At 37.2% G+C, this 13,650-nt stretch overlaps 1 protein-coding gene across 2 annotated transcripts; it reads right to left on the bottom strand.

Annotated features, from left to right (window-relative positions):
- Nucleotides 1-1,793: 1,793 nt before the first annotated feature.
- On the bottom strand, nucleotides 1,794-13,646 carry CENPK (centromere protein K). 2 transcript variants are annotated; one of them, XM_087958361.1, is made up of 10 exons: nucleotides 13,545-13,646; nucleotides 12,814-12,948; nucleotides 11,038-11,094; nucleotides 10,283-10,355; nucleotides 7,768-7,814; nucleotides 7,167-7,249; nucleotides 6,991-7,089; nucleotides 6,374-6,510; nucleotides 3,631-3,684; nucleotides 1,794-2,217 (listed from the first exon to the last, which is right to left on the bottom strand). In XM_087958361.1, exons 1-9 carry the CDS (start codon nucleotides 13,545-13,547, stop codon nucleotides 3,641-3,643), a joined length of 678 nt encoding a protein of 225 aa, XP_087814487.1. In that variant the 5' UTR covers nucleotides 13,548-13,646; the 3' UTR covers nucleotides 1,794-2,217; nucleotides 3,631-3,640. The 2 variants fall into 2 exon arrangements, with proteins under 2 accessions (XP_087814487.1, XP_026526336.2); XM_026670551.2 differs by having other exon boundaries at nucleotides 6,378-6,510.
- Nucleotides 13,647-13,650: the final 4 nt, after the last annotated feature.

The raw sequence follows: 13,650 nt of genomic DNA, 5'->3' as shown, positions 1-13,650 counted from the left end.
TTTAAATCATTATATTTGTATCTTTTGTCCATTCTTTTCCAATTATCCATTTATCTCATTCATATTAGAAAAAAAAATTTCTCCTGAAATCACTAATCGAAGTATGATGCCTTTCCATCGCTCCCCTAAATTAACATTTAAGGTAACACCTAGTTCCCTATCTAATTCTGCTTAGTACATTCTACTTACTAAAATAGTAAATCCATAAAGTAATTAAATATATAATTAAACATTAAATCTCATAGCATTCCAATTCTCTATCTCAAAAACAAATACCATAATAATAAGTTCATATACACATCCACACAATAGTCAATTAAACTCTATACTTAAACTAGGTATTTTAAACATTCCTTTTAATATTTTATTAAATCTTAAAATCTATCATTATTAAACCTTTAATGTTTTAATCTTTACTTAAATCTTATAAAATTCTAATTTTCTATTTCTAATACAAATACTACAATACTATCATGTACCTTGCAGAAACATTTTGGAACAAAGTTATGCATTACCCATTATCCCTAAAAAAAGATTTCTTTTCCACATCTTGTTTCATACCTTTGTGGCTTTTTTCCCCCTTCTTCCTTCCTATCTTATCCCATCTGGTCTTTTTACCCCCCTTAGCTTCCCCTCTCTGTTGTATTTCTCTTTTCTTTTGCTTTCTAACATTGTATTGATTTTGCATCTTATTTTTCTCTTTCTTGGATGTTTTTTTAAGTCTTATGTTGCGCCATTTCTAAAAAGCGAAAAATTTCTCTCACACCGTCTTTACCTTTTTTTTTTATTTTACCATATTCCTCTCTCAGTTCATCAACAGATAAAGCCATTATAAACCTTTTCTTCTTCTTTTTTCTCTTCTTCTTCTTCTTCAAACAACCAAGATAATTCAAAGCTTGAAACAATTCCCCAAAATCCCAAAGTCATCAAACAATCCAAACAGAGCACAAAGTTCTTCACACTTTTTCTTCCTAGGGTAATATCAATTGGCAAGGGAAAAAAAAACCCAATCTGTATTTTAAAGTCTTATTGCAATTAACTTCCAATCTCAAAATCTTCCAGGCATCTCCTCCAACAAAATCTTAATAAAATTTTTCCTTCTGTCCTCTCCCTTCCCACTTATAACAGAAAGCTTTAAATTTTTACCTTCTATAAAATAGCAGGATTTTCAATATCCATTTGTTAGATCCATGTGGAAGGAGAGTAAACTTTCTCTTTAAGCACTCTCACTCGCCGCTTGTAAATCTCTTCTGGAAACAAAGTATCTTTCAAAAAATCAGGATTTTCAGGATATTACTTGTATCTTATAGTCCCAGTTCAGCCAAAAAACTTTCGCTTCAGAACTTTCTCCTTCTTCCTCCAGCACAATCTTGTCCAGCTGTCAGCTTCTTTGTGGTGGCCATTGCTGACCACCGCTCCACCGCCTCCGGTTTGTCGGCTTCGGCAGCGACAGGGATTCGCGATCCTGCGCGATCCCTGTTGCGCTAGCCGTCTTGGTGCCTCCGATCCGGACGGGTTTGGAGGCTAAGGTTGCCCCGTAGAGGCAGCCGAAGATAGGAGGGATCCGGACAGGGGGTTGGGGTTTTCGCAGACCCCTTCCCCACCCGGCTTAACCCTCTTTTCTCAAGATCTGAATTTAAACTTTCAATGACATCTCCTTTGTCTTTCTTTCATATATTTTCTTAATGTCATTTAGAAGTCAACAAGCTTTATTCCTCCCACCATTTCATTTCTTTTGAACAGATGCTTAAGTTTGACATCTGATGATAGAATTAATAAGAAAGCTAGTCAAACCACTTGTCTAAAATAATCCTTTAATCTGATCTCTTAACAAAGCCAATAATTTTTAGAAGCATCATTTACTAACATCAGTAAAACATAAAAAGGAATTGTGACAATCACAAACTTTTAAAAATGGTTCTGTAGATACTACTTTACAAAAATATTGTAGGATTCTTCCTGAAAAACATGGAAGTATTTCCACTTATTATCATCTTCTCAGATTAGTTTTTTAGTTAACTCTGTTCTGCTGAATAACCTTCATCTTAAAATATCTTGCTATTGGTGAAAATTTTCCAGACGTATCTTGTTTGGATCTTCTGGGTGTCTCAATGCAATCCCGTATCTCAGCAGAAGCTCAATGTAAGGTGACCAAAATGAATCACTAATTGTTATATATGGATCATGTGGAGTGTTTACCAGTTTATTGATGAGATTCTGGAAAAAGAATGTGTTGCAATATGTCAGATTTTATTCCTCACAATAATGATGAGATTGAGATGAAAAAATTTAAAAACTGTAACTGTTATTTGAATGAAATATTTTCCAATTTATGTTGTATAGAATGAAAGCTGTTTTACATTTCTTACTATATTTTGAATGTTTTCAGTCCATCATTTCTTATTGCACTGAATTAATCCCTGATTGACCTTGTACATAATTTCCAATTCTAAATAGCCAGCTTTAAAACCAAATCACAATTAACCTGGATAATCCATTAACTTTGAGTCTTAGATCTGATTTGCACATCAAACTACCCATAATGTAGCTTGATTCTTCCTAGCTTAGCAAGTAGAATGTCGGTAGATTAAACTGAGAAAAAGATAACAAGTAGGCTTAAAGTTATTTTATTAGAACAGCTCTATAGTCTTCACTTACAGCAATTGAAGCTGACAACTCTGTTACTAAGCAATGTGGTCATGAATTGAAACAACACATGTCATTTCCAGTCACAGTTAAATGAATCAGCCAGTTGTTAAGCACATCTTGTGATGAAAACTTGCAACTTCCTGCAAGCACCCCATTGACTTCGTTGGAAACTGTCTATAAAAGTTGCAAATAGCGACCATTGTAAATATGCACTATTTGCCAAGCACCCAAATCATGACGCTACCATGGGGATGATGCAGTGACTGCAACTTGAAGGACCAGTTGTAAATCTCCTATTTCACTGCTGTAACTTTGAATGTTGCTGAATGAGCATTCACTAACAGTAAGCATTTTAGCTTGAAAGAGTAGGCAGTGAATGATAAAAATGTAAAAAGATGTATCTCTAAATTGGGTCTGAAGTAAAGCTTCCGTTTAATTACTATGTTTCTGAATGCAATCCCATTCAATTGGAACTAAATTTAATAAAATTTATTTCAAAGAGTATGTGCCTGTGGTGGCGAACCTATGCACGTACGGCAGAAGTGGCACGCAGAGCCATTACTGCCAGCACGTGAGCCTTCACCCAGAAAAGATCTACTGTGCATGTGCGCGCCGCCTGCCTGACATCTGATTGTCAGGTATTTAGCATGCATGCACAGAAGCGCGCGGCGCGGGTCGTGCGGACATGGGGCATGCATTTCCTTCTGGGTGATGGCACAAGCATGTGCGCAATTATTGGCACGGGAGCCCAAAAATGCATTAATGAACACCAAACAAGATATCTATGAATATACTAGTATGAAAAATAAGTTGCCTATCCCTGTTTGAAATGAAAAGAAATGATAAGGAAGCATGAAATTGGGATTCCATAGTAAATTTTGGATACAAAAACTCAACATTCTAAGACAGTAATCATTAATCTGCAACTCAGCTATGTTGAACTATAGTTACCAGCATTGTTAATCAACAGTCTAACTTTACCTCTAAAATTTCATGTAATGATATGAGCTGCACATCTTCCTCTTCTGATGAATGCTAAAGACAGTAAAAGACAAGATGTTTTTATAACTCAGATGCATGTTTACACAGAAAAACAGCACAATTATAGTTATGAATTTATATTTTGAATGCATTCGTCTACTTTTAGACTTAAAATTGTATTTATCTACAACAGAGGTCTCCAAACTTCATAACTTTAAGACTTGTGGACTTCAACTCCCAGAATTCTTTAGCCAGCCATGTTGACTGTGGAATTCTGGGAGTTGAAGTCCATAAGTCTCAAAGTTGCCAAGTTTGGAGATCCCTGATCTACAACTAGTTGTACCAGAATGGGAATGTGTGCCACATTTCAAGGAATATTGTAACTCCAAATCTCAACTAATAAATGTTCTATCCTGCACATTGGCAAAAAATAAAATATAAAATCAGAACACCAAATACAAGTTGGGCGGAAACAATCTCATAGACGACCCTCACTCTGTCAAGGACCTCATCTCAAACGATCTAAGCCCCAGAGCTCACTATAAGAGCATTGCCAAAAAGGCATTAAGCATTGTAAACCTAATCTTCTTCTCCGGTAACATTGCATTGCGAACTAGGGCAAACAAAACCTTTGCCAGACCAATTCTTGAATACAGCTTATCCGCCTGGAATCCACACTGTACATCGGATATTAACACGATTCAGCTGGTCCAGAGGTATTTCACCAGAAGAGTACTTCACTCCTCTACTCACAATAGAATCCCTTATGCAACCAGGCTTGAAATTCTGGACTTGGACAATCTGGAACTGTGCCACCTACAGTCTCATCTAAGCATAGTACATAAAATTGTCTGCTACGTCTTACCTGTCAACGACTTCTTCAGGTTCAACCACAATAATATACAGGCAAACAATTGATACAAACTCAAGGTAAACTGTTTCAAACTCGATTGCAGAAAATACGATTTCAGCAACAGAGTGGCCAACGCTTGGAATGTTAACCCAACTCTGTTACAGCCTCAAACCCTCACAGCTTCAACGTTAAACTGGCTACCATGGACCTCACCCCATTTCTAAGAGGTCCGTAAAGGGGGCCGTGCATAAGTGCACCAGCGTGCCTACCGTCCCTGTCCTACTGTCTCCATTTATCTGTACTTACTTCCTTTATTTTGTTTATGTTTATACCTATACATGCTATCTTGTACATATTTGACAAATAAAATAAATAAATAAATAGTATGAAGAAAAGATATCCTTTCTCCTATGGCCACATAACATTATACAAATTATTTTAAAAAGGTGCTTTGCAATACATGGAAATTGTTAATATAGGCACGTCTATTGGAAATCATTCTTGGCTGTTTTTGCATACATATGCATACATAGCTCTTTGCTTCACCTTCAGGTCTGAAGAGCTGGGATTCAAAGATCCAATCTGAGATCTCTTTGTGCTGGAAAATCTGTATACTGCTTCTGTATTCTGTTGGACAATAGAAAGACAGATAAAACTATGTCCCCTTCTAAACATTCATGTATCTCTTTTCTTTCCGACTCCAAATTTGAGTTGTTCTGTTGTCAAAATTTGACATGGCTTCTAATCTTCCTGAAATTCAGCTACAGAGATTGCCCAGGTACAGTCTTGTCCAGATTCACTGGTATTTGAAGATACATCTTACCCAAGGAGGAATTCATGACAATACCAGCTTTTAGCATACACAGCAATTTTGAATGTCAGCTGTCATTCACGAACAATGAGTTTTTATGATAATTATTTTAAAATGTACTGGTAGTCTTGCCAGAATTAATGGATTGGGAAACAGGCTCTGTGCACTATCATGGCTCTATTTCCTTCCCATGAGTATTTAATATTTTAAGACTTCTATAGTATACCTGGATGTTTTATTGACCATATAGCATGCCTGTCAAAGAAAATATACCTATAGTTTGCTAGCACGCAAATAATAGATTACAAAAGAAAACTATGCTCTTTAAAAAGCAAAAATTCAAAGATTAGTTATCACCCTCTCTCAAAATATTATAGAAATTTGTTTCCACCCTAAGTACCTCTGAAACAGATTCTCAGAGTATGCATATCAGATTTATGAATTTCTACTTCTGGAATAGAAATTTGCTGAGCACTGGAGGAAACCTCTGAATCTACAATGCATTTTCCTAATGACAAATGGTGCTAATTCGGCTATCCATTTTGATAGCCTGTAAGACCCACTATTGATATATAACATTAATATAGGAGGAGCTGCACTGGTTATCAATATGTCTAGATGCAATTCAAGCTGCTGGTTATCACCATAAAGTCTATCTGCTTGGAGCCAAATAGTATCTTAGTATCTTTGAGATGGCCTGTTTTGTGTAGAATCTGCAAATCTATTGTGCTTCCCTCCCAATTAAGATGTACAACAGAAAGGGGCATTCTGTGTAGGAGGTCCCATCTTTTGGAGCACCTTGCATTCAGAAGTGAGAATGGCACCTTTCCTCCCAAATTTCCATGAGATTGTTACAATCGCCTTAGGATTTTAGAGAATACTGTAGAATAATGAGTTGAGTTAGGAATGTGGCGCCATCTACTGTACTATTGTATTGTCAAATTATTATGTTTATTATTGTATTTTTATACTGTATGTGTACTTTAAGTCTATTGGAACTGAAAAGGTATATGACTGTCATAAATAAATTAATCCATAAATACCAAAACCAAGATTTTAATATGAAAATGCAAATAAACCTGCCCTTTTCTTTTTTGCAGTTCCACTATTTTCAGGAATTGGGAAATGCTCGTCAAGGAAATCCCCCAGTGCATTCAAAATATCTTCCTTATAAGCTTTTATTTTCAGCATTTTAGTTTTCAGTTCCTGAAAGGCTCTAAAATATGAAAAAAAAAAGTTTATGAGCTTTCTAAAAAATTATTGGTAATAATTTTATAAACATGTTCTTATACCAAAACACAGTTGCTGAATTAGAGATAGGCAGCATAGAAATGTAATAAATAAATAATAATGCAATTAAATAAAACAATTAACAGCATGTAGGTGTATCAACCTCTCTACATTCGAATTAATAGGGAAGATGAAAGTCCAAATACCATAGCAGAATTACACTGTAAAAATAGCCCAATAAATGACTGAGTGCTCAATCATAACTCATGAAGGTATGTTAGGATCAAAAATTTTGAGAATAACCCTTGGTTATAAATTAGGGTGCAAAGGCTTTGAGAAAGGCATAATTCTAGATTCAATTTGGGTTTGAATAACATGGTCAGTTATTAATGACATGGGTGTTAATACTCAATTATCCAAAGAATTTGATACTGCAATTTGCTTTATCTTAAATTAAGTTGAATACCTTTTCTCAGAAAAATGTACTACATGATTGGTCATTCCTTCCGCTGTTTGGCCGAGATATTCTATAAGGTGTTCCTGCTCTGCTAACCATTTCTGTTCCCTTTGAAGATAACATGAGGAGCATAAACAGCTAGTTCAGATTTTTCAGAATTGCAAAACAGTCTCAACAATCTATACCTTATAAAATCTTCCTTTAGTTTTTTGTTCTTTGCATTAACTGTTGATAGCACCATTTCAAGTTCGTGGTCTAATTTCTGCAACTAAAAACACAAAAAAAAGTTTTTTCAAATCAGCTATCAAAATCTTTTTCCAGTATTGAATTCTTTGCTTAGACGTGCTCTGTGATATATACTAGGCTTATACAGTACTTCAAATTTAGATTCTAAATTGAAAATGGAAGAAATTATATCCATACAGAGAATGGATACTTTTTAAAAAATATTTCTGTCCAGTATTCTGGGATACATTATTGACTTTTTAATGTAAATACTCTGATTTAATTCAGGATAAAATAGTGTGTGATTTTTATTTTATGAATCCACAGCCAAATGAAACAATGAACAATAACATAATGAAATCTTTCTGTTATTTCCTGAATGAGGGACTGAGAGGCAGCAGAATTATCATAATTGTAAAATGCAATGGACACAACGGGAGTGAAAGATAGAGTTATTGACTGGGGTCTATATACCATAATTGTGCACACAGTGTAGGTTCTTATAATTACTCCTAAAATTATGATTTTACAAAGTTACAGCCATCTCATTAATATATATACCTGTTCTCTTCCCAATTCTACCAGGACCTCTGGATTTGTAGTAATTACTGAAAAAGAGAATATGTCAGAATTGTAAAGAAATGTTTTTGAAACTTATTTTATTTGTCTGTCTACCTATCCAATCAACCATGTATTCATCCAGTCAGTGTTTATTCCTGTAGTTATTGTAGTTTTCTTAACAGTTTTTTGGGAGAAGTGGCTTGCCACTGCCTGCTTCATAAGCAGGAGAGAGGGTGACTGGCCTAAGGTCACCCAACTGGCTTTGTGGCTAAAGCAGGCCTAAAACTCCTGATTACTACTCTGATGTCTTAAAAATTCTACCAATAGCAGGCATGATATTCCGCTCTGACAAAAAAATCGGGGTTGGCCAAAAGAGACCCCCGCCGCGCGCCCGGGAGCGCCCGCTGCTTTCCTCGCCAGGGCCGGGCGGTGGCGTGTTGCATGGAGGCTGGTCTGTGGCTGGCCCAGCTCCCTTTCCTGCCACTCAGCGGCCTCCGCTCGCACCGCCCGGGCTCTGCTCAGGTATCCGGCTGGGGCTGTCAGAAGTTGCTACCGCCGTGCACCTCACGCGGCTCCAGTCCGCGTTGCCTCGGGAAGGAAAGGCAAAACCAGGAGCCGCTGCTGCCGTTGCAAAGCGCCGCCGTGGCTCTTCCTTTTGCCTTTCCTTCCTGAGGCAACGGGACTGGAGCCGTGCCAGCAACTCCTGACTTGGGGCCTCTGAGGGGAGGGGAAGGAGGAGGAGAAGGGGGGAAGGGGGGGCAATTCCCAAAAAAATCGGAAGAATATCATGCCTGCAATAGGTTATTAATCTGATTCAATCAATAACTCCTTTAAAGATGAATTTATATATTTATAATTATGCTAAAACAGTTGAACAAAATAGAATAAATCAATTAAAGCAGTGGCCCCCAACCTTTTTTGTGCCACGGCCCGGTACCGGCATCACAAAATGATCAGTGGCCCGGTACCGGCATCAGCACGCATGGCAAGGCGAGCCGAGCGACCGGCCAGCCAGCCATCCCCCGCTTCTCCCCGCCACCTTCAACTCCTCCTTTGTACCTTTGTCGATGGGCTTCGGGACGGTCGCTCGGCTTGCCTTGCCTTGGGTGCTGAAAGAATCCTCGCGCCTTAGTTTTGTTCGAAGCCGCCCCCCCCTTCGATGAAACTAAGGTGCGAGGATTCCTTCAGGACCCAAACGCCGCTTTCCAACCGGAAAAGCTCACTGGAAGCACTTTCTCATCAAAACAAGATGGCGGCACCCAGCAAACCGGCGGCCCGGTAGAAAATGTTCCACGGACCGGTACCGGTCCGCGGCCCGGTGGTTGGGGACCCCTGAATTAAAGTAAACATCAGAAAATCCTTAAACGTGCTATAACATGTTTCTGCATTTTGAAACACAAGGTTATTAGTATGGGAAGAGTATGTATCACTCACTATAAGTAAATATGAAACACCATTCAGGGGAAGTATTTTATTATTATTTTCTTTCAGGATTGATTATGAAAAAAGATACTGTTGGGAAACATCATCTAAAAGAGGATTTTTCTTTCTATCTATCAAAAGCTTGGAAAGAGTCAAGTAGAAGAAACAGACAATCAATCATCTTTGATCACTCATTATTGTTCACAGATTTTGCTATACTTGCCAGAAAGTTCTTATAACGGTGACTATCTGTTTGGAAACATCTCGAGCTATTATCTTCCATTCCACAAGCTGCATTGGTTGCCAATTTGCCGGATATAATTCAAGATACTGGTTTGATTTAAAGGTCCTAAATGGCACAGGACCAGATTATTTAAAGGCTTGCCTCTTCCCAACTACATATATCTATCCCACCAGTCACACTCTGTAGCATCAGTTCATGGAAGGTGAGATTAATATCTTTATTAACCTTCTGGAAGGCCCTTAAAACACTTTTTTTCACCAGCCTTGGGGGTCCCAAGGAGAGCCTGCAATGTAGCTGGATGAGATTAAGTAATATTTGTTCTCTAGCTTTCTTGGGTTTTGATTATTTATTTTATATGTTTACACTTATTTTATTTTTATTGCTTGGAGTTTATTACAGAGTTCTCCTGTTGTATTTATACTGCCCAGCCATGTTTGTGACTTAGGTAGCTATATAAATATGCTAAATACACAGAGCAGATCATTGAATACAAGACATGACAAGAAGAAGGAGACTTACTGAGAATGTTATCAATGTTAGTGTACTATTTCATTGCTAACAAAAGCAAAGCAAAAATATAGAATTGTTTTCCAAAAGATATAAGAATAAGGAATAGTGTCTTAAATTTGCTCATTGAAGACAGAAAATTAGGTGTGAAATAAAGAGAATATATATGATACAATACATATTTTATTAATATTGGCCAACATATGATACAATGCCACAGATAAAAGCTGTGGCACTAATGTAGTACAATGATTATATATTCTATAGAAGGTACAAGTGTATATTCTATACTTCAGATTTTATAACTTTGTATATAATTCAATCCAAATAAAAAAAACTTACTTTCTGGCTCTCTTGTCTGCCATTGGTTAAATTCAGCCGACAGAGCCTTGAATCGCTTCGTTAGCAATGAAAGCTGTCAAACATAGCAAAATTTAAACATTATCTCAACATGTATTTATTTTTTATTTATTTATGAAATTTGCAGATCACCCATCTCTTTATTGAACAATTCTAGGTGTATATTTCATATACAGTGCGTGAAATAGTTTCAAAACTACCTCACTTGAAGCATGAGACTGAGAAGCATAATTTGCCCCATGAAATTCATGTTCAGGCAAAATCTATGTTCTCAGAACAAAGTTAAGATATACTTGCATCAACTTGACATCCTTTCGTGTATTGCTAACCTACAATTTCAGCAGCATATCAATGATGCTGGAAACTCAGCAGAATCAGAATCCTAGAATTAGATAAAATAGTACTTCCCCTTTTTGCTTTTTTCTCATGACAACTACCTTGTAAGTCCTAAGTCACACAATCTTTTGTGGATGACAATGGACCAAAACTTCCTGCTGATAATCCAACGCCTTCACTGTCATAGCATGCTGTCGATATATTATACTGTGAAGTTCCATTTTAACCAATGAAACAAATTTTGCAAACTTTTCACAGTAATTTTTCAATTTGCATCAATGGTAAATTCAATCCCTATTGCCCTACTTTCTGACATTCTTGAGTAACACAAATCCCATCTCCCCAATTAGCCTTTTGACAAGGTTTCATTGCTTAGAAAATTTCTGAAACTTTACTCTTACCTTGAGATCTGAAACTGGAGGAGTTTCAAAACTTTGAAGAGATAATTTGGTATGGCACTTCAAAGGAAAGAAGGTTATAAAAATTAAATGTAAGCTTATAAGGCATATACTTAACTCCACTTAAAAGTTTATTATTTAAGATGCAGATCAGTTTGATTGATTTATCTCCTATTGAGATTAAATACAAAACATTTTTAGATTAATCGTGTCTAAGATTTAGTAGATAAATTGATTTATATTATATAACACTTATAGTTTTAAAAATATTCCTGATATTAAAGATAATAAAAAAACAGATCTGCCAACATCTAGAAACAAGTAAAGTAATAACTAGCAGTCAGCATGGGTTTGTTAAAAACAGATCATGCCAAACCAATCTTATTTCATTCTTCAACACAGTGACCAAATTAGTAGACCAGCAAAATACTGTGGACATAATATATTTAGATTTCAGCAAGGCATTCGATAAAGTAGACCACAACCTACTTCTTAGTAAGCTAGAAAAAAATGGAATAGATAGCACCATCACTAGATGGATTCGCAACTGGCTGGCAAACTGTACTCAACGAGTAGTCCTTAATGGGTCTATATCTACATGGAGGGAAGTAAACAGTGGGGTGCCACAAGGTTCCGTCTTAGGCCCAGTACTCTTCAATATCTTCAACTTAGATGAGGGAATAGAAGGGGAACTTACCAAATTTGCAGATGATACTAAGCTGGCAGGAATAGCTAACACCCAAGAAGATAAGCTCAAGATCCAGATGGATCTTGACAGACTAGAACACTGGGCCATATCTAATAAAATGACATTCAATGTAGAGAAAAGTCCTACACTTAGGCAAGAAAAACCAAAAGTACACATATAGACTGGGTGAAACCAGGCTCAATAGCAGTAACTGTGAGAGGGATCTTGGAGTTAGTGGACAACCAGCTAAATATGAGCCAGCAGTGTGCAGCAGCAGCCAAAAAAGCGAATGCAATCCTAAGTTGTATTAATAGAGGGATACAGTCAAGATCAATGGAAGTACTAATACCACTTCATAAAGCCTTAGCAAGACCACACCTAGAGTACTGCATCCAGTTTTGGTCACCACATTATAAAAAAGATGTTGAGACTCTAGAAAAAATACAGAGAAGAGCAACCAGGATGATTAGGGGACTGGAGGCTAAAACATACAACGAATGGTTGCAAGAACTGGGCTTGGCTAGTCTAGTAAAAAGAAGGACCAGGTAGCAGTCTTCCAATATTTGAGGGGCTGCCACAGGGAGGAAGGGGTCAAGCTATTTTCTAAAGCTCCTGTAGGTCAGACAAGGAATAATGGATGGAAACTGAACAAGGAGAGATTTAACCTGGAAACAAGGAGAAACTTTCTGACAGTGAGAACACTCAACCAATGGGACGGAAGTTGCCCTCGGAAGTTGTGGGAGCGCCCTCAGTTGAGACTTTCAAGAAGAGATTGGACTGCCATTTGTCAGAAATGGTGTAGGGTCCCTTCCAACTCTGATTATCTGTATCTGTAACTCTAAGATACAATCAGCTTCTATTTATAATTTATTCCATTGCATTATGTTAAAAATAATGGGAGAACCAACACTTTGATTATGTTATCCAAAAGGTTTTTTGGAAATGTTTATTTGTATCTTAAAGTTAATGATTTTTTGTAATGATAGTTCATCTTTCTGCTTAGGCTGAGGAGGAAACAAGGAAATTAACAGCAAATATTCAGATTCATAGCTTCACTTATCTCATAAATACATGTAATTATTGCCTATTACCTCCTCCACTTGTTTCCACATTTTTTTACATTCTTCTATGAGTTGTTCTTTGGGATTTTCTGAATCTAATAACATGCCAGGTGATCTCGACACATCTTGCATATCTGCAGAAAAGTTCTTGGCAAGTTTCTCAGCCTAGGAACAGTATTATTTGTATTTATTGCTGACATAAAAGGAGCTTGTAACTAAAAACAGGGCATAAAACAGTTTAAGCAAAACCAGCATACACGCATCAACAGTCGATACCTAAACAATTTTTTTTACTTTATAGCAAGTTCTTTTTTAAAATAAAAATTAATAAAAAACCCAGGTACTAAAAAAGCTCCACAGAAGATACTACAAAGAAAAATATAACTAATTATAAACAGTACTACTGCAGTCCTTTAGAGCAGGGATTAAGAACCTCCCACGGGCTGAATCATAGCTTCCTCGCAGCCTCATCCCAAGTGACCCGGACTGCCAGATGTTGTTCAACGACATCTGGTATACCACACCTTCCCCTAACCCTCCCGGACAGACAGCCGTTCCTCATTCTGTTGCAGTCTTTTCAATGAAACCGCCGGAGGCGTTCGTGCCGCTCAACCGTTGCTCTATATTGACCCTTTGAGAGCTGTATGCAACTACCGGTAAATTTCATGCTAATGTATGCCGATTAAGTGTACATTTAAAGTAACGATAAAGTTATTCTAAATCCTCTACCCGGAATTGCATTGCCTCCCATCCGACATTACCATAGCAATAGCTCTGCTCCTTCCTTCTGACCCCACTTTCGCCTCTCAACGGGGAGCTCCGGCACTCGAGGACGTCCTCTCGCGTCCAAATCCGCGCGGGCTGCGT

This window comes from Notechis scutatus, chromosome 2, assembly GCF_049901735.1.
Source record: "Notechis scutatus isolate UNSWTSFEM ecotype Mainland chromosome 2, rNotScu1.2, whole genome shotgun sequence".
Lineage (NCBI taxonomy): Eukaryota > Metazoa > Chordata > Lepidosauria > Squamata > Elapidae > Notechis > Notechis scutatus.
Note: the sequence above shows the minus strand (reverse complement) of the source record. Positions and strands in the feature narration are given on the sequence as shown.